General features: G+C 36.7%; 1 protein-coding gene across 6 annotated transcripts in view; it reads left to right on the top strand.

Annotated features, from left to right (window-relative positions):
• The window catches only part of GRIA4 (glutamate ionotropic receptor AMPA type subunit 4), a 399,918-nt gene that overhangs the window by 305,009 nt on the left and 75,137 nt on the right, over positions 1-19,772 (top strand). For all 6 annotated transcript variants that reach the window (XM_037047736.1, XM_037047737.1, XM_037047739.1 and 3 more), the window contains 2 exons: positions 2,540-2,593; positions 17,724-17,882. In XM_037047736.1, coding sequence (XP_036903631.1) covers positions 2,540-2,593; positions 17,724-17,882 — 213 coding nt within the window. The remainder of the gene's footprint in view (positions 1-2,539; positions 2,594-17,723; positions 17,883-19,772) is intronic.

The following is a 19,772-nucleotide window of genomic DNA, read 5'->3' as shown; positions in this document are numbered from 1 at the left end:
ACAGAATTACCCAGTGCAGAATTTCCACTGATTTCACACATTTCCAAGCATTTACACTTTAAAGTGAATTTAAAAGAAAACAGAGGTTATTGACTGAGGCCACACATAAATTGCAAGCTGAGGGTGTCAGAGACAGAAGAAGCAGAATGAGTGTAAGGGCTTCAAGAGAGTGCAAAAGGGTTTAAATAGCCACAACAGAGAAAGTTATGGTGAATCACTAAGAGGAAAATAATGGTAGTGCCCAATGGCAGCAATCCCTGCTGAGGTCAAATAGTACAGATCTCTCTAGTAAACTGAATAATAGTATGCAGTTTCCCAGCTGAGTATCAACCACCATGTTCCTTGATAACTACCTTTTGCACAGCGGTATCTGAGATGCTCCCCAAATAAGAGGGCTTCGAGCTACTCAGTCCATGACAAACCACTCAGGACTGGTTTACCAATTATGATGACTAATTAAGCTATTTCTTTACTGAACTTTCTTTATAATCCCATTTATTTATTGTTTGTCATCATCTATATGGTGAGATTGTTATAGGAAATTTGTTTTAGATAAATAGTGGACAAGATAAATATGACAAAATAAAGCATATAAAAATGCTATGTAAAACATTACAAATGCATAGCTGAGCTTCCAAGAAAGTAAAGAAAACCTTCAGGGGCCCAGACTGAAGATGACTGCACCAAGGGACGTGGTCAGACCGGGCAGCGTGACTGGGAATTTGTTGCTCACCCAGGAACAGAAACTGTGGGCTCAGTCAAGGCAATACATTTGTACCTTAGATCTCATATTAAGCCAGACTGTTGAAGGGTAACATCCCAATAAAAGAACAGAAGAAAGTCAGCTGCCCGTACAAGGAGTCGACTAACCACCTTCTGACACGGTGTGGGTTTAGTATGGTGCGGAAGGTATCATCTATGGGCATTTGTCTTCACAGATTGCATTTTGGATTTATACATACTGTGATTGGAGAACCTGGAAATGAGTAAATCATCATAAAAATGGCCCTACACCAGTAATATCAACATTGCAGTATCTGTTAAAAGCAAACACAAAGACACCTTTGAAAGGATTTTGAGGGATTTTGGTTGAGAATTTCTCAGAATTGTTAAAGGGGAATACTCATAGTCAAGAAGCATAACAAATCCTAAGTATTATAAACAAAAAATAAAAAGTAAAAATCCAAACTCATTGTAGTAAAACTACAGGAACTTAAAGACAAAGAGATCTTAGATGGGATCAGAAAGAAAAGATGAGATAAACAGAGATCCCATTTCACCAAGAGCCAGACATGCAAAATTGTTTCCCAGCACAACTCATAGGTTATGGGTTTAAATAGAGTTTTCTGTATTTCACACACAAGTCACTAGTCTACAACGAGATATTTTAGAGGATATTAAAATGCTAAGAACAATTTAATTTTTTCTTTGATGATGAAAGTATATGAAATCTTATGTTGTGTTGTTACATTTGAGAATACTAATAAGGTTACAAAGCTGCTCATTATTAATTGTCATTGAATTTCCTCTCATTGAAATAAAATTTCAGTTTTAAAACAAGACTTTTAATTTTTAGTGCAGAAATAAAGTTACACATTTTTAAGATTTTTTTTTTTACTTTTAGAGTGGGAAAGAGAGGGAGAAAGAGAGGGAAACATTAATGGTGGTTGCCTCTCATGTGCCCCCTATGGGGACCTGGCCTACAACTGAGTCATGCGCCGTACACCAGGAATCAAACCAGCAACCCTTTGGTTTGCAGTCTGGCATTCAATCCACTGAACCACACCAGCCAGGGCTAAAGTTGTATTTTTTTAATCCTATTATTTCTTAAAATGTTGGCATTTCCAATTTTTTTAAACTTTCTAAAAAACATTCTTAAGGGGAAAAGTGAACCTAGCAGAGAGAAAAGTATCCTGATGATGTCTTCTCCTTATTTTCTTTATTATAATAAAATACTGCTATATCCACAAGTAGGTGAAAATTAACTAAGTATTCTGTGGTATCAGAAGTATCTAAAAACAGAGATTGGCCTTAGAAAAATATCACTTGCTGCTCACAATAATCCAAGTTATTCATAGAAAATCATTCTTACTGGTTGAAGACACCCAATAGTCCATCATGTGTTTCTATAAATTATCAGTAAATTAAATAAATCTAAATATTTTGGAACAAAATCATTTAAGCTTTTTATGTTACCTATAATTTCTATAGTAATATACATAAACTATTGATTTGTTTTGTAACATTGCCATTCTCTTTGGGAGGGGATTATAGCATAGTAGTTTTTTGAAGAAAGTATAGTGAAATAATTGGCCATTTATATTTACAGTGTACTTAAATTAGAGTTTTTTTACTTTAACCATTTAACTTTTAATGTGGCTTATGAGTTTATTTTCTTTAAGATAAATCACTTTTCTAAAGAAAACAATATTTTCTCATCAGTTTCTACAAGGAATTATGCTAAAATAGTTAACATTCTACTTTTTAAAAGTACAATAAAGTTAAATTGGTTTTCTCTTATTTCCTTATATCTTTACAGATTGTGAGTGTTGGAAAGCATGTTAAAGGCTACCATTATATCATCGCAAACTTGGTAAGAATTCTTTATTTTCTATTTTTATAAGAATTTCTCAAGCATTCAAAATTATTTCAATTGTGCCTTAAATTAATGTTCCAATAAATTATTATACTATATTACTTACTGAGCTTTTTATAAAACAGGGTAATCTTCTCATTCCAATGATTATTATATTTCTAATGTAGAATTCAATATATTTGATACAGATCAGCTTAATATCTGCCAAAATGACCTTTAAAACTAATTACAATGTTTGTTTTACTACGGTATCACTTGGCAGATTAAGTAATGGCCTTTTCTCTGTGTAAATGATAAATGCACCACTCTGTGAATAAAGATTGCCGATACTTCAGGGCATCACACGAATGTTGGAAACTAGTGCCGCGTGTTCTCTAACATTAAAAAAAGCAAGATGGCTTTTTAAGAAAGTTTTTATTGTAATTCGAATATTAAAAATTATGTCAGCTGTTCATATATTAAACGTAGTTGGTTATTGAACTGGATACATGCATTAGTACAAAATCCTTAAAGGCCTAAGGCAAGTGCTTTTAAATTCTTGCAAGACTTACTAGGTATTTCCTGTTAACTCTGCCGCATAGTGAGTAAGCAGCCAAGCAGAAGTCCATTCTCCTTGCTTTATGTGAGGACCATCTGCCCCAAGGGCTTGATCTCAAAAGTTATGTATGGTAAAGAAGTTCAGAATGTTTTCTTCTTTTTCTTTTTCCCACCACATATTTCTTGGTTATGCACCTTGTCCTTGAAGAAGGAAAAGAACCAAACCCTGCAAAGAGACTGAGGCATATCTGCTATAGCCATGTGGCAAGTAGGCCATCCTTTTGAGATCAAGCCCTTGGGGCAGATGGTCCAAGAGGAATTTTGAGACAGGAATTTTTTTCTGGTGAACTGGTTTTCACTATGGAGTTGAGATATTGAAACGCAGCAATAGAATATAAAGTCTTATTGTATTGTATTTCTTTTTTTTAATATTTTATTTATTTATCTTTAGAGGGGAAGGGAAGGAGAGAGGAAGAGAAACATCTATGTATGGTTGCCTCTCGTGCATCCCCTGCTGGGAACTGGCCCCTGCCGGGAACTGGCCTGCAACCCAGGCATGTGCCCTGACTGGGAATCGAACCATGATCATCTGGTTCGCAGGCCCGTGCTCAATCCACTGAGCTACACCAGCCAGGGCTTGTATTTCTTGTATAAAGTATAATTATGCTATTTAAGGGATTATCATCAAAATACTGAGAAATTTTGACTTAACTTCTTCACTACTTTTAGTAGGTCCATACTCTGAATGTTTTAATATAATTTATAAAAATATAAATACATATAAATCTTAAAACTTATATATTTTAATCTTAAAAATTATATATTATAGTGATTAAAAATTAATGATTGTAAGATGGAGAAATCTTATGTTATTAGATATTTACATTTATAACACTGTACAAGATGATTCTAGCAAATAGAGGGTTTTGACATCAATTCTTTCTAAACAATGGAATTCAAAAAAAGAAAATCAACATGCTATACATTGTCATGCCATAAATGAATTTCTGACATTGCTAAACCAATAAAAAGGAAATAATTAATAGTTATAACATCTTAATGGGTATCACAGCCTGTATTAAACAGCCTCCATAGATGGCAGTGTATTAAATTATCTGTGTAATGACTGAGAAACAACGTATGATGTAGAAAAGATGTTGCTTGTATCGTTCTCACTTGGTAAAAACAACCAAGCTTTTACCATATGTAGCGGATATTATTATAATACATGACTAAGCCAGTAATTCATGCATATCTACATTATAATATAGTTTATTAATATGGATTCTACTGACATATTTATTTGTCCCTAAAAAACTGAGACTGTAAAAACCAAAGTGATTTTTGTTACACTGGGCCAATCAATAGCTATTTTTGAGTGTGCATTCCATGTGAAGTCAATTCAGTGTCAAAAGAAAGATTATGTTAACATTATACTTAATATCAAAAGACTGAATGATCTTTCACTAAGATTAGGAATAAAACGAGGATGTTCCTCTCATCATTCCCTTTGAACACTGTACTGAAGTTTCAAGTAAGTGGTATTAGGCAATAAAAATAAATAAAAGCTGTCCAGAATGAGAAAAAAAGGGTTTATATATAGAAAATCCTTAAAAATCCAATAAAAACTCTAAGAACTATAAATGGGTTTAGCAGGGTTGCAAAATCTAATGTCAATATAGTAAAATCGATGTATTTCTATATACTAGCAACAAACATTCTGAAAGTAAAGTTAAGAAAAGAATTCCAGCTCTGGCCAGTATGGTTCAGTTGGTTGGAGTGCCTACCCATACACTAAAACGTTGCAGGTTCAATTCTCAGTCAGGGCACATGCCTAAGCTGTGGGTTTGACCTCTAGTTGGGTGCATATGGGAGGAAAATAATCAGTGTTTCTCTCTCACATCATTTCTCTCTCTTTCTCCATTTCTCTCTCTCTAAAATCAATAAATATATTTTTTAAAAAGAATTTCATTTATAGCTTACAATTACAATATTCAATTAATCGGGATGCTACTTAACCAAGTCATCAAGACTGATTTAGTTGGAGGGATCAAGATGGAGACATAGGAAGCCCCTGAACACCCTTCAGCCCACAGATGCACCACACAGGGAGCAGTCCCTCAGAGGAAATTCCAGAAAGTACCTGACTCCTACACATCAGGCAACTAAAAACATAAACCCACGCTGAAATGGGTAAGAAAGGCTGAGACACATTCTCCATACACACTATCCCTGGCACAGTCCCATGCAATTATAAGGGAATCCCCAGCTTCCAACTTCTCCATGAAGAGTGAAGATTCGGACTACAAATTTAGCACCCCTGCTACTTATGATACAGACTCCTCCCCCAAAAATATCTACCTCAAAAAGCCAATGAAACGTGAATCCACAAGGCCCAAGAGACTATGGAAAATGAAGAAGCCGGCTATCAGCACAAGACTCAGTGCAGAAGGAGAAGGCAAAAATGCCTGTCTCCAGTCTTATCCTGGAAGAGGATTGATAGTTTACATTTAATCTGCTGCTGGAGAATCCATCTCCAAGGGTCTAGCTTCATACATTTAGGTGCTAGCTGTAATTCTCCATGGAGCCCAAGGGAGCTGGTGAGCATTTATGCCATTTTCCTTGCTCCAGCCTCCTGTAACTATAAAACCAGGTTGCTAACATGCCTCTAGAATGAGCTTGTTCACATGTCCATCTTGTGCTTATGCTGGCCAAGGGACAACTGAAGCTGGTAGCCAACTGAAATTGCATTCACAAGTCCCAGAGGACTATAGCAAACAAGAAAGCAGATCTTAACACGTAATGCATGAGAGTACTTGCCAAGGCTCTCTCCTGAAGGCTCAGTGTAGAGGTGACAGGCAAAATGACCATTTTCCAAACTTTTCTTAAATAGGTTTGACCACATACTTTATAAACTGCTGCCCAAGGGTCAGGCTTATAATCACCTGATCCTCTCTTCTGGGACACTGGCAGAGCTTGGTACAGCCTCAGATACTGGGAGCCACTGAGAACAGAGAAGGGAGCTTGAGGCATCACATAGGTTTGAAAGGTGATTAGGAGCTTAGTCTAGACTAGTCTGACCAAAAGAGAGTTAAAAAATAAACATTCATAAAGATGCTTCCTGAGGTCAGGAAAGCAACACACACACAAAAATGAGAATTTCAACAAAGGCATAGAAAATATAAAAAAGTACCAACCATAAATTACAAAGCTGAGGAACACAATAACTGAACTGCAAAATTCAATATAGGGTCAGCAGCAGACTAGATTGAGTGGAAGTAAAGATCAGCTAACTTAAAGTCAGAACAGTGGAATTCAATCATATAAACAAAAAGAAAACAATGAAAAAGAGTGAAAATAGCTTAAAGAACTTAATGCTACACCATCATGTGGATTAATATACACATTATAGAGGTCCCAGAAGGAGAAAAGAGAAATAAAGGGGCAAAAAGCTTGTTCAAAGAAATGATAGCAGAAAAATTTACTAAGCTGGGGAAAGAAACACATATCCAGGTCCAGGAAGATCAAAAATACTAAATAAGCTGAATCTAAAGGGCATACTCTGAGATACATTATAATAAAATAAAATAAAAACAAAGAAAACATTAAAATAAATAAGAGTAAAGGAACTTGCTATGTACAAGGGAATCCTGCTAGATGATCCGTGTATTTTTTCAGCGAAATATTACAAGCAAGAAGAAAGTGAGCTGATATATTCAAAATGCTAATAGAGAAAACAACTGCCAACCAAGACTAACTTACCTGACAAAGTTCTCATTAAGAATTGAAATAGAGATAGTTTTTCCAACTAACAAAAGGTAAAAAAGTTGATCTTTGTGAGTAACCTTATAAGAAATGTTAATGTTTCAAGCTGAAATTAAAGGACACAAATTACTAACATAAAAACATGAAAGTGTAAAACTCACTGGTAGGGGTAAATATAGAGACAAATTCAAAATACTCCAATATTATAATGGTGGTAGATAAATTACCTCTAATTCCAGTAAAAAGAATAAAAGATAAAGTCATGTAAAAGAATTATAACTATAATAATTTCAAATGGATACATAACATAAAAAGATGTAAATTACAAAAACAAGCATAAAATGTAGGAGGGAATATTTAAAATTGTAAAGGTCTTGTATGTGTTCAAAGCTTAGTTGTTATAAGCTTAAACTGTTATAATATGTTTTATATAGGCCTCATTGTAACCACAAAGCAAAAACCTATAGTAGAATGCAGAAGATGAAATTAAAGAAAATCAAAGCATATTACTACATAAAATCATCAAAACACACACAAAAAAAGGAGAACAAAAGAGAAAATAGACAAAGGACCTATGAATCACCTGGGGAAAAATTAACAAAATGTCATTAGTGCCTTGGCTAGTGTGGCTCAGTTGGCTGGAGCATTCTCCCATAGATGGAAAGGTCATGGGTTCAATTCCTGGTCAGAACACATACCGAGGCTGTATGATCGATCCTGAGTTGGGATACCTATGCACATTAGATCTCTCTCGCGCGCGCGCGCTCTCTCTCTCTGTCTCTTTCTCTCTTTTTCCCCATTCCTTATCTCTCTCTATAAGCAATGAGAAAATGTTTTCAGATGAGTATAAAAATAACTTTTTAAATACCAATAGTAAGTCAATTTCTACCAATAACTTTAGATGTGAATGGATTACATTCTCCAATTAAAAGACATACAGTGGCTGACTAGATAAAATAAAGAAGACCCAACTATATGCTGCACACAAAAGACTATTTCAGACTTTAGGGCATATGTAGACTAAAAGTGAAGGAGAGGAAAGAAGATACTCTATGAAAATGGGAACAGATGAAAGAAGGAGAATCTATATTTATATCAGAAATAAAATAGTCATTAAGCCAAAACAAGAGACAAAGAAATTCATTTATGATAATAAAGGAATTAATCTATCAGTAGAATATAGCATTTATATTATATAACACAAATATATATATATATATCCAACATCAGAGCATCTAAATATATCAAGCAAATATTAACAGATCTGAAAACAGGAAAAGACAGCAATACAACAATAGTAGGAAACCGCAATACCTGATTGTGAAAAATAAATAAAGGACATTGGGACAGGATATTTGTGGGGGCAACTTTGCCCACAAGTCCCCCCGTCCGGCATGGGTGAAAGTAACACTACCAGGACATGATCTGCTTGGGGAGGAGAGATGGCCAGTTTCTCAGAGGAAAAAGGCCAGGAGTCTCTTCCTCGATGGGTTTTATTGGGTTGTAATACACAGGAATACAGGCAGTAAGGATCAAACAGTAGATAACATTTCAAAGAAATCTGAGGGCTTAGTCTGAGTCAGCATCTGTCAGGTAAGGGGCCTGCAGAAACTTTGGGAGACATACTCGTTTCCTACTGCGACCCTTAACATATGAATGAAACCACTCATAGCAAAGCAGGTTTCACAGGACTTTTAGGAATTCTTTTTTATGCCTGATTACCTGGATACTGCTCTAGCAAGGCAAGGACCTGCACTGCCTCCCCACACAGGTATTCGGGCTTAAGGGGATTAGAGCCAGGAAGCACTTCTCCTAGAGAACATGGGGACTCAGCTATGTCAGATAGCTGGGGGGGCAAGGGTCCATTGCTTCCTCTTTGTCGAAGCCCCCCGAGTTCTTCCATTATAGCCTCCCAAGTGATCGAGTCTGGCTTAGGTTGCCTTTTGCTGTGAGGAGTCTTACCCATCATTGACTTCCGACCATGCTTTGGGGGCAAGGGGAGGAAACTGAGGCAGCATTTGCTACCACAGACAAGCTTTGTCTCCTTGTGACTCACAATCCAGAGGTTGCTCACTCAGCCTTAGCCATGGGGGGTAGTTACAACTTCTGAAACGAAGCAGAGCAGTTCCCAACAGATACCAATAAGGAAGCACTGGACTTAAACCACTCATTAGACCACATAGACCTACAGACATCTACAGGATATTCCATTCAACAACAGCATAGTGCATTCTTCTGAAACACACATGCTACTTTATCCAAGATAGAGCATATGTTAAATTATAAGGCAAATCTTAATTAACTTCAGAAGTTTGAAATCATATCCAGCATCTATCTGAACACAGCGGTGTGAAACAATAAATCAACCACAGAAAAAGACAACTGAAAAATCTACAAATATGTAGAGATTAACCAAGTGCTCCTGACAACCAATGAGTAAAAAGAAAAGAAAAGAAAAGAAAAGAAAAGAAAAGAAAAGAAAAGAAAAGAAATTTTAAAAAATGCTTAGAGACAAATTAAAATAGAAACATAACAAACTAGAACATATGGATGCAACAAAAGAAGTTCCAATGGGGAATTTTATAGCAATAAATACCTGCATTAAGAAAAAAGAGCCCTGGCTGGTGTAACTCAGTGGATTGGGCTTGGGCCTGTGAACCAAAGAATAGTGGTTCAATTCCCAGTCAGGGCACATGCCTGGGTTGCAGGCCAGTTCCCAGCAGGAGATGCACAAGAGGCAACCATACATTGATATTTCTCTCCCTCTCTCCTTCCTTTCCCCTTTAAAGATAAATAAATAAATAAATAAATAAATAAATAAATAAAATATTTTTAAGAAAAGAGAGGCATCAAATAAATAACCTAACTTTACAGCTCAAGGAACTAAAAAAAGAACAAACTAGCCCAAAGCTAGAAGGAAGGATATAAAGATCAGAGTGAAAAACAACTGAAATAGAGACTAAAAAGACAACAGAAATCATCAATAAATCTTTTATCCACCTTGAATTAATTTTGGTGTATGGTGTAAGTTGGTGCTCGAGTTTCATTTTTTTGCATGTAGCTGTCCAGTTCTCCCAACACCATTTGTTGAAGAGGCTATCTTTACTCCATTTTATGTTATTGCCCCCTTTGTCAAATATTAATTGACTGTAGAGAGTTGGTTTATTTCTGGGCTCTCTGTTCTATTCCATTGGTCTATGTGCCTGTTTTTATGCCAGTACCAGGCTGTTTTGATTACAGTGCACATGAAAAGGTGCTCAATATCGCTAGCTATCAGAGAGATGCAAATTAAAACCACAATGAGATACCACTTTACAGCAGTCAGAATGACTATCATAAACAAAGAAACAAACAACAAGTGCTGGAGAGGTTGTGGGGAAAGGGGAACCCTAGTTCACTGTTGGTGGGATTGCAGACTGGTACAACCACTATGGAAAACAGTATGGAACTTTCTAAGAAAACTAAAAATGAACGTGCCTTTTGATCCAGCAATTCCACTATTAGGAGTATATCCTAAGAACCATGAAACACCAGCCCAAAAGAACCTATGCACCCCGATGTCCATAGCAGCACAATTCACGATAGCCAAGAGTTGGAAGCAACCTAGATGCCCATCAGTAAATGACTGGATCAAAAAACTATGGTACATTTACACAATGGAATTCTATGCTGCAGAAAGGAAGGAGGAGCTCCTACCTTTTGCAACATCATGGATGGAACTGGAGAACATTATGTTGAGCAAAATAAGCCAAACAGTGAAAGACAAATACCATATGATCTCACCTTTAACAGGAATCTAAACAACAAAACAAACAAGCAAGTAAAATATGACCAATGACACTGAAATACGGAACAGGCTGACAGGATCCAGAGAGGAGAGGGGAGAGAATCATAGGGGAAAAGGGGAGGCAGTCACATGAATAAGTATAAAGGACACATGGAGAATAACTAAGGTGGGGGGGTGGAAATGGGAGGGAGGTGGGGAGCACTGGTGGGGGCAGGGCAGGGAATATAAAACAGAAAACTGTACTTGAATAAGAATTAAATTAAAAAAATAAAGTTATGAAAGGATAAAGGGGCAGAATAAAAGTGCTTCTGGCTTCTATATCAATTATGTACCATTTATTAAAAACTTATGCATAACTATCATCAATAAAGCTAAGAGCTTTTTTGAGAGAAAACACTATTGACACATTGTTTAAAACTAAGAAAAATAGAGAAGACAAAATGAGGACGAGAAGGTACATTGCAATGGGTACTAGACAAATAGTAAGGATCTGAAGAAACTACTCTGTGTGATCGTACACCAACAAATCAGATAACCTGGAATAAGTGGATAAGTTCCTAGAAACATACAATCCACCAAGCAAGAATTGGGATGAAAATGAAAATCTGAACAGACCAATGATAAGTAAGGAGTTTGAATGAGTAACCAAATCTTCCCAGCAAAATGCCTAAGGCCAGATGGCTTTTAAATTCTTCCAAGTATTTAGAAAATAATGAAGACCAATCATTTTCAAATTACTCCAATGATTAGAAAAGGAGGAATGCCTCTAAACTCATCTCACAAAGCCAGTGTCAGCCTGATACAAAGTCAGAAAAGGACAATATCAAAAAGTAAATTGCAGGCTGATACCCTGATGCACAGAGATACAAAAACCCTCAATCAAACATTTGGAATGAAGTCAACAATCTGTTAAAAGGATCTAAATAGCATGACTGTGCCTCGGGTCTCGGTGCACAGACATGCCCCATTCCTGATTCTTGATAATTTTCTGAGATTATTATGTAATCACTGCCTTTATTAGAGAGTCACTGCCACTATCATTAACAATTGCATGTTAAGAATGAGTAAAATTTACAAGCGATGAAATACTGCTGAACTCTTTCTTTTCTGTGTCCTCTTTATGGTTTGTGTGTGGGTACACACATGTTTTCTTTACACATACCCAGCATCTAGAGGTACTGGAGAAAGCACATGGTATCTCGGTAGGTTAAATTCTACTCCAGAAATTTCCAAGAAATATAAAGGCAGGAAAACTTTATCTCTTGACTCACTGTAGTCTGTTTTTCAGAGATTTAAAGAAAATTGCTTCCCTGCTTTGCCACTGGACTTTCTTTTCCAATTTCCTCTTCACTTTGCTCCCTGCTATTTTTTAAGAGAGATAAGAATGAGATTACTTCTCTGCTTAAACTATTTCATTAGTTCTGAGCTGAAAATACAGTAAAAGAAGCCAGGCTCTTCATGAAAAGAAAAGACATGGTCTTTCCAACCCTACCTGCTAATACTTGTCATCTCACCACTCCACAGAGCTTCCTTCCATTCTCTAAAAATGGCACGCTGCCATTGCCCCAATGTTCACCATCTTCTACCAGAGTAAGCATTCTAAAATCTAAGCTCCCTGCTGCAGAAATGCATTAGGATAAGGTATCTACACTATTTACCTTAATGAACAAAGCCCTGTAAGACTTAGCCCTGCTTAACCCCAGAGTTTCTTTCCCACTCCACCTCTCACATGTCCCTTCCAGGAACCAAACTAATTTCAAGGCATTAGTACTGCTACTTTGATCTTCCTAGCTTTAGCTTACCTGTTGTCTACACCAGGATGCACTTACCCTACCCATCCTAATTAACAGTCCCTTCTAGGAAGCTGTTCTTATATGCCCAATCTGCTAAGCCTATCACTGGGTTCACATATCACCCTGTATGCCAATAGTATGCATTCATTCTTTTTTTATTCATGAAATCACTGTTTTTTTATTTTTTGAATTAATCTTTATTGCATTTTTCCATTACCATTTGTCCCCCTGTACTGCCTCCAGCAACCATCACACAGTTGTCCATGTCCTTGAGTCCTTTTTCCTCTTTGCTCAATTCTCCCACCCCATAACTTCCACCACACTAGCTGTCTTTTACTCTCCATCTATGAGTCTGTCTCTGTTTTTTCTTATGAGCGAGACCATATGGTGTTTGTCTTTCTCTGACTGGCTTATTTCACTTGGCATAATGTTCTCCAGGTCCATCCGTACTGCTGTAAAGGGTAAAAGTTTCCTGTTTTTATGGCTCAGTGGTATTCCATTGTATAAATGTTACATCCCCTCTGTACCAGGTATTGTCCAACATGTTGTGGCTCAGCTGCAAATAAGACATTAATACACTGCAGGCTCATTAAGTTGGGAATAATATCTTTGTTGACCTTATAAAAAGGGCCCTTTCTAGCAACCTGCTTACATCACAGTATTATTTTGTTCTTGTAACTGTTCTAATTAATCCTCAAAATAGATGTTTATTTTACATATCGTAATTTATCTGAGATCACAGGGACCCCAAGTCTCAAAAGCAAGATTGAAACTCTGTCTTATCTGATGCCAAATAGTAAATCAATTTAAGTAAATAAATTCAAAATTAGTGAATAGCTTACATAATTACAATGTGACCATACACTTAAGCATGTCCTATGCCATCCTCAAGAGGGAATCCGGCTTTACACACGTTCTCTGTATTTTTATATAAGTCTTGCTTCACCCCTCCTCCAGCAGTCAGATGGTTCAAACAGCCACCAATAAAAAGCAAGGAGGAACTGTTAACAGTTGTTCCACAGGCAAAGCAAATTGTTAAAATCCTGTTACTTAGATTTTTAATTTTTTTAAATATATTCAGTTTACATCTAGGAAAACACCTGTATTTGTCATAAAGAAGCATAAGATTATGGAATGCTTATAGCATATAAGCTTATAAGCACTAAAGACTAACTAAATCTTTTCCTTATCTAACTCACCAAACCACACACAGACACACACATGCACAAACAATTTATTCCTCATTTATAAGGTAGGAAAATTAAGAGGCAGAGAGTAAAGTTCTTGTTCACATTTAGGCATCTAGTTAGTATCAAATGGGAACTAGAACCCAGTTTCCAAAATTTGCTGTCTAATACATGTTTACTCAAATGCAATAGCCCTAATTAAGAGACCATGAACTTGAAGACATAGCTTTACTTTTTCCTTTGAGTTTCTTATATTTTTCAACTTTTCTTTGTTGAATGTGTCCAACTCCACCAGCTATCTACTTTGATCATCAAAAATACATACATTAATCAACTTCTTAACAACCTATATTTTAAGTGTGAATTTAAGAGTGAGTCTTTCTCATTCGACTTAAGCTTCCTTCTGTTAATTGCACCAGAACTGCCTCAATGATTTAGGTAACTAGCAAGCCTGAGAGGCAAAACAGTACAGATGTTTTCTGAATTAGATAAAACTTAAAGAATGAATATTTATCAGTATGAACAAACATTATTATGTTTGTTATATCATAATGTTAAGTCAACATTATGATATAATGGACCTATGTAGGTTTATATCAATAGTCATCAGATTATCTGAAAGCCTATAACTCATTCATTTCCTTTTTCTCCTTTTCCCTCAGAGGATATATAGAAATGGAAATTAAAAGGAAAACCAAACTGACAGATAATCTTTCCGTAGGAGGTCACTAACCATTGTGACATGCAAGCTTTGTTGAAGACCCCATTTCAACACATAGGAAGCCTCTTCCCTGTCCTCCTGGCTGCCAGACTAAGGGGCGTTGTTTATTTAGTTACTTAGCCACCCCTAAGGTAGAATTACAATTTCATTACAATGTTACTGAGAACTTTCAGCTCCACAATATTCTCTGGGTAAAAACAGAAATCTCTGTGACCACTCAGTCAGTGACTATTTAGGAGAAAACTGCTTCACAGTCTAGAGCAGAAATTTTCAACCATTTTCGTCTCATGGCGCACATAAACTAACGACTGAAATTCTCTGACAAACCAAAAAATATACTATACTTTTTGCCAATCTGACAAAAAATTGGTATAATTTTCGTTCATTCACACTGGATGGCTGTTGTTGTGTTGGCTGTTGTCATATTTTTATTTGACAATCTAAGGGAAAAGAAGTCTGTGGCTTCTGACTAATAGTCAGTTATTGCATGTTTTTAAAATTCTTGTGGTGTGTGAGTTGGAAATCACTGGTCTAGAGCAGGGGTGTCAAACCCATTTTCACCGGGAGCCACATCAGCCTCGAAGTTGCTTTCAAAGGGCTGAGTGTAATTTCAACTCCTTAACAGTTAAGGAGTAGTTATATTCACACAGTGCTAAAATTATTTTGGCCCTTTGAAGGCAACTGTGAGGTTGATGTGCCCCCCGGTAAAAATAAGTTTGACAGCCCTGGTCTAGATCCTACAAATTGTCTATGTAAAATTATTTTTAAATATACAAAATGAAAAAATATTACCTGCACTCAAACAGCCAAAGCTGAAATTAACATAGCCAGCCACCTTTCATTGAGATCACAAGTGTAAGGAGTTTATCATCAGATGTGACAATATTTTCTTCCTTTACCTCCACCCTTAGCCATAGGGTGGGATCAGAGAAATGTGGATTATTATTTACCAGATGCACATCAGGTGATTTTTCTGAAGGCTGCAGCTTTGCTTGTGCATCTTGCAGGTGTGGGATAATGCTATGAAAGGAAGCTGGCCAGGCTTCCTATTTTAGCCACTGCGGAATGAAAATAAAAATGTCATCAATTAGCAACGAATGCAATAGTTGAATCACTGTGGCTCATAGAAAACTGAAATCATTTGCTTGCCTCTGGGTTTGCCCTATATTCTCGTAGAGGCAAACAAATGTTCAACTGACATTTTACTAGCTGGAGATTGATGGACAGTGCTTTCCCCATTTCAAAAACATAGATTTGCTTTCTGGCATCTAACTTCTTCCCAGTGGAGTGAGAATGTTATTGATGAGCTCTCCAAGCAGCTGGCACATAATGGACGTGAAATAAATAGTTGTTGAATGAATTAATCAATAATAGTTAGTATTTAGTGAATTCAAACCAGATGTGCTACATGAGCGTCACCATTGTCATTGTCCATGTGGGAAGGGGAACTGAGGTGCGGCTCAGAGCCTGGACTGTTTTCCTCAGCGTGACCGCCCCGTCTCTCCTAGGGGCACTATGAAAATATCGGAGCTAAAAATACACATATTTGTATAAGTATACACAAGAGCATGGGATTAAAAAGGCAAACTCAAGAGTTATCTTGGCTCTAATATATATTTGCTGGGTAAACTTGAATCGTGTTGCTGTTGCCCACTGAGCCTCAGTTTCCTTCCTTACAAGGCAAGGCTTATAATAGGATCTACCTCATAAACTCGGTCTGAGAGCTAAACTAGATCATTTGGGTAATGTGTTTAGCAGAATACCTGATACATAAGAAGCCCAGTGTCACTATTAGCTATTAATACACACTCCTGGGGCTTTCCATAGCAACGTTGCTGAGTTGCTGATAAACTGGTCTATTTCCTTTTAGGTAGGCAAACAGTAAAGTGCATGTATCAGCTAGTGAGGCAAACTTCTTTGTTATTAAAACAAACAACAAAACAAACAAACAGGATTTTCCAAAACCACATGTAGACACATTCAGAGGAGCGGCGATAGCTAGACGTCTTCTTCTCCCTGATTCCCCCACTGATACCTATTATAACTGCAAGGTCCCTGCTGCTTATTTTACTTTCACTAAAAAAAAAAAAATCTCTTTTTTTCCCACAACACAATCAAATCAAATTCACATTTTCAAAAAACTTTACTAGGCCTAAGATAAAACTAAATAATGCAAATACAGGTGTAAAAACCCATGTTCGTGTGTGTGGTGTTTACTTTTCTCTGAGCTAGTATCTTTGGTTTTATTAATTCACTTCCCTCACACGTTTTAGTTATTCTTTGCCCTCTTCTTGCAATGTTTGTGTTTTACATTTTGTATTGGGTATATTTTTTTGTAAGTCACCTTAAATACTTAAAGGAGTAAAAACAGGACCAGGGATTAAAAAATAAGATAAATGGTAATAGATAGGTAGATAGGTATGTAGGTAGATAAATAACTGTTCAGCATTATTAAAATTCAAGCCCTGGCTGGTGTAGCTCAGTGGATTGAGTACGGGCCTGCGAACCAGATGATCGCGGTTCCATTCCCAGTCAGGGCACATGCCTGGGTTGCAGGTCAGTTCCCGGCAGGGGCCAGTTCCCAGCAGGGGATGCATGAGAAGCAACCATACATTGATGTTTCTCTTCCTCTCTCCTTCCCTTCCCCTCTAAAGATAAATAAATAAATATTTAAAAAATTCAGTTAACTCTCTCTAGACCAAAAGAGATAATACCCTTCATTTCCAGCATCTTCACTCCACCTGGTGGACACCATCTTTTTCCTACCACACCCGAGTCCATGAATGGTCTATCTTGCTCTCCTCTCTTCCACTGCCATTTCCAAGAATTTCAAGGGTTGTAGTGACTGAAATCATCAAAGCTTTTACCCTCCCTGGCTCAGATGGTCAGTTCTATCTGCCTTTAATCTTTGTTGTTAAGCTGTACCTCTAGCCTCCTAGCACCACGACACCTTGGCAGCACTTTCGACTAGACACATTTCTACCTGTCTGTCCCACAGGGCCATCCCGTTCCAACAGGCGACTTTTTCATGCTGTCATATTCATTTCCTATATCCACCCCTGTGTTCTGAAAAATGCATTCAGGGGAATTTAAGAAATACTTGTTAAATTAAGTTCAACTGAACTGAAAAACACTTACATGCTTGTCTCATGTTTTAGATTTTTAAAGATAGAATTTAATAGCTAAATTGACATAATTGTATCTTCAGCCTGTTTCTAATCACCACTTAACTAGAACTCTAGTTACATATACATTGGTTATTAATTTGTTGTCATCGAAGAGCTAAGATGTATAACAGTGAACTGAACTCAACAAACTGTCATATTGGTTTTTATAGGGATTCAAGGATATTTCTCTTGAGAGGTTCATACACGGTGGAGCCAATGTCACAGGATTCCAGCTGGTGGATTTTAATACGCCGATGGTAACCAAACTAATGGATCGCTGGAAGAAACTCGATCAGAGAGAGTATCCAGGGTCTGAGACTCCTCCAAAGGTATTCATTTGTTTTTATTGTACGGATGTTTAGTATTTTTACAGTTTAAAGTAAAAAACTCATGATGCAGTTTTTCTAGTAATATTTTGTCAGACACAGTGTGGCAGGCAGAAGCATTTTGTCACTATCACTGTGTTACACAAGCCATTAATAATTTCTAAGTATCTATACTTAAAAGTAGAATTAGTAGTTACTACCTCAAGCAGTTGACTATTATTATTATTATTATTATTACTCTATATATGAACTTTCATGAATGATATTGTATGCTTTTAAAAATGTCTTTGGTAACTGGAGATTTCAATTTGAACCACATCAGTAAATATACCAACCAGGAAAAGATGTTGAAAACTGTAATTTCAAAGTGATTTAAGTGAGTATATAAATTAGGAAATTGGTAGAATGTAAAATATGCAAGCTTCTCAAAAGTTTATCTTTCAAACAAACAGTAAAAGGCCAAGTTGTTTAATTTTTTCAACAGACATTGTAAAAGTATGTTATTGGATTCTGCAAAGGAAGCTGGTAAATTTCTGATTGTAAACACCTTTTTTCTCACCTGAAAAGATACATGACTTCCTTGGAGATCATGTAAATAATGGCATAATATTTCTTAAACTCCATCTCAGTGCTTTTGAGCTCCTACATAATGTCACCATTATTTTAACAGTCTTTACTAACCTCTCACTGAGAGTGTGTTCTAGTGAAGAAAACGTTCAAGAGGAATTCAGAAATTTGAGCCAAGAAAACTACAGTCTAGTGGCAGAGTCTCAGTTTTTCCTCCCCTATTAGCTATGTAATTTCTCCTCCATAATATAGGAATGTGACTAGTCATATCATTTTCACTACTCTATAGAATGGAATTTCAAAGTGAAGCATTTACAAAGTGTCCACTGTGTTCCAGGCACTGTAATCCAACCCTTTGGTTTTATATATGAATAAATGCAAGATATCAGATGGCTATCCCTGAGTCTAGAACCAGGTGTGTGCAATTCCAGGCGGAAATCAGATCACGGGCTTCCTGGGTCACAGACAAATGCACAGTCCACTCTATCAAACCACTTCTCATGCTCAGGTAACATGTGTGAAAACCACCAAAAAGCCAAACGTTTTTCCAAGATGAAAATCATCTTTAGAATTAAAAGAAACCTGAGAAGTGTTTTGGTCTCTCTATTGACTTCCAGAGATAAATAATGCCAAAAGCTCAATTATATTGTGTAATACACAAAGAGGAGACTGAAAAGCCTCCTTTTGAACACATTTCAATCGAGATGGTTTGCTCCACAGCAGATCCCCTCATTCTGCCATCAGTCAGTGAGGAAACTCTCTTCCTCAGGAGACACTCATTGCTTCCTTTGTCCCACCTTGTCTTATCAAACTGTGATTTATGTCTGCACTCTTTCTGTAAGCTGTCATTCAAGTTTTTGTTACCCTTTGACCTCTAGTAACTACAATGAACTTTAAACTTCTTGGCAGATATATTGCTTGCAATCAGAGAGATGCAAATTAAAACCACAATGAGATACCACTTTACACCCGGTGAGAATGGCTATCATAAACAAAGCAATAAACAACAAATGTTGGAGAGGGTGTGGGGAAAAGGGGACTCTGGTCCACTGTTGGTGGGATTGCAGACTGGCACAACCACTATGGAAAACAGTATGGAACTTTCTAAGAAAACTAAAAATGAACATGCCTTTTGATCCAGCAATTCCACTATTAGGAGTATATCCTAAGAACCCTAAAACACCAATCCCAAAGAACATATGCACCCCAATGTTCATAGCAGCACAATTTACAATAGCCAAGAGTTGGAAGCAACCTAGGTGCCCGTCAGTAAATGAATGGATCAAAAAACTATGGTACATTTACACAATGGAATTCTATGCAGTA

Source organism: Sturnira hondurensis, unplaced genomic scaffold, assembly GCF_014824575.4.
Source record: "Sturnira hondurensis isolate 20B ecotype Veracruz unplaced genomic scaffold, ASM1482457v3 Scaffold0006213, whole genome shotgun sequence".
Classification (NCBI taxonomy): domain Eukaryota; kingdom Metazoa; phylum Chordata; class Mammalia; order Chiroptera; family Phyllostomidae; genus Sturnira; species Sturnira hondurensis.
The sequence above is the reverse complement of the archived record's forward strand: the minus strand, read 5'-3'. Positions and strand labels throughout refer to the sequence as shown.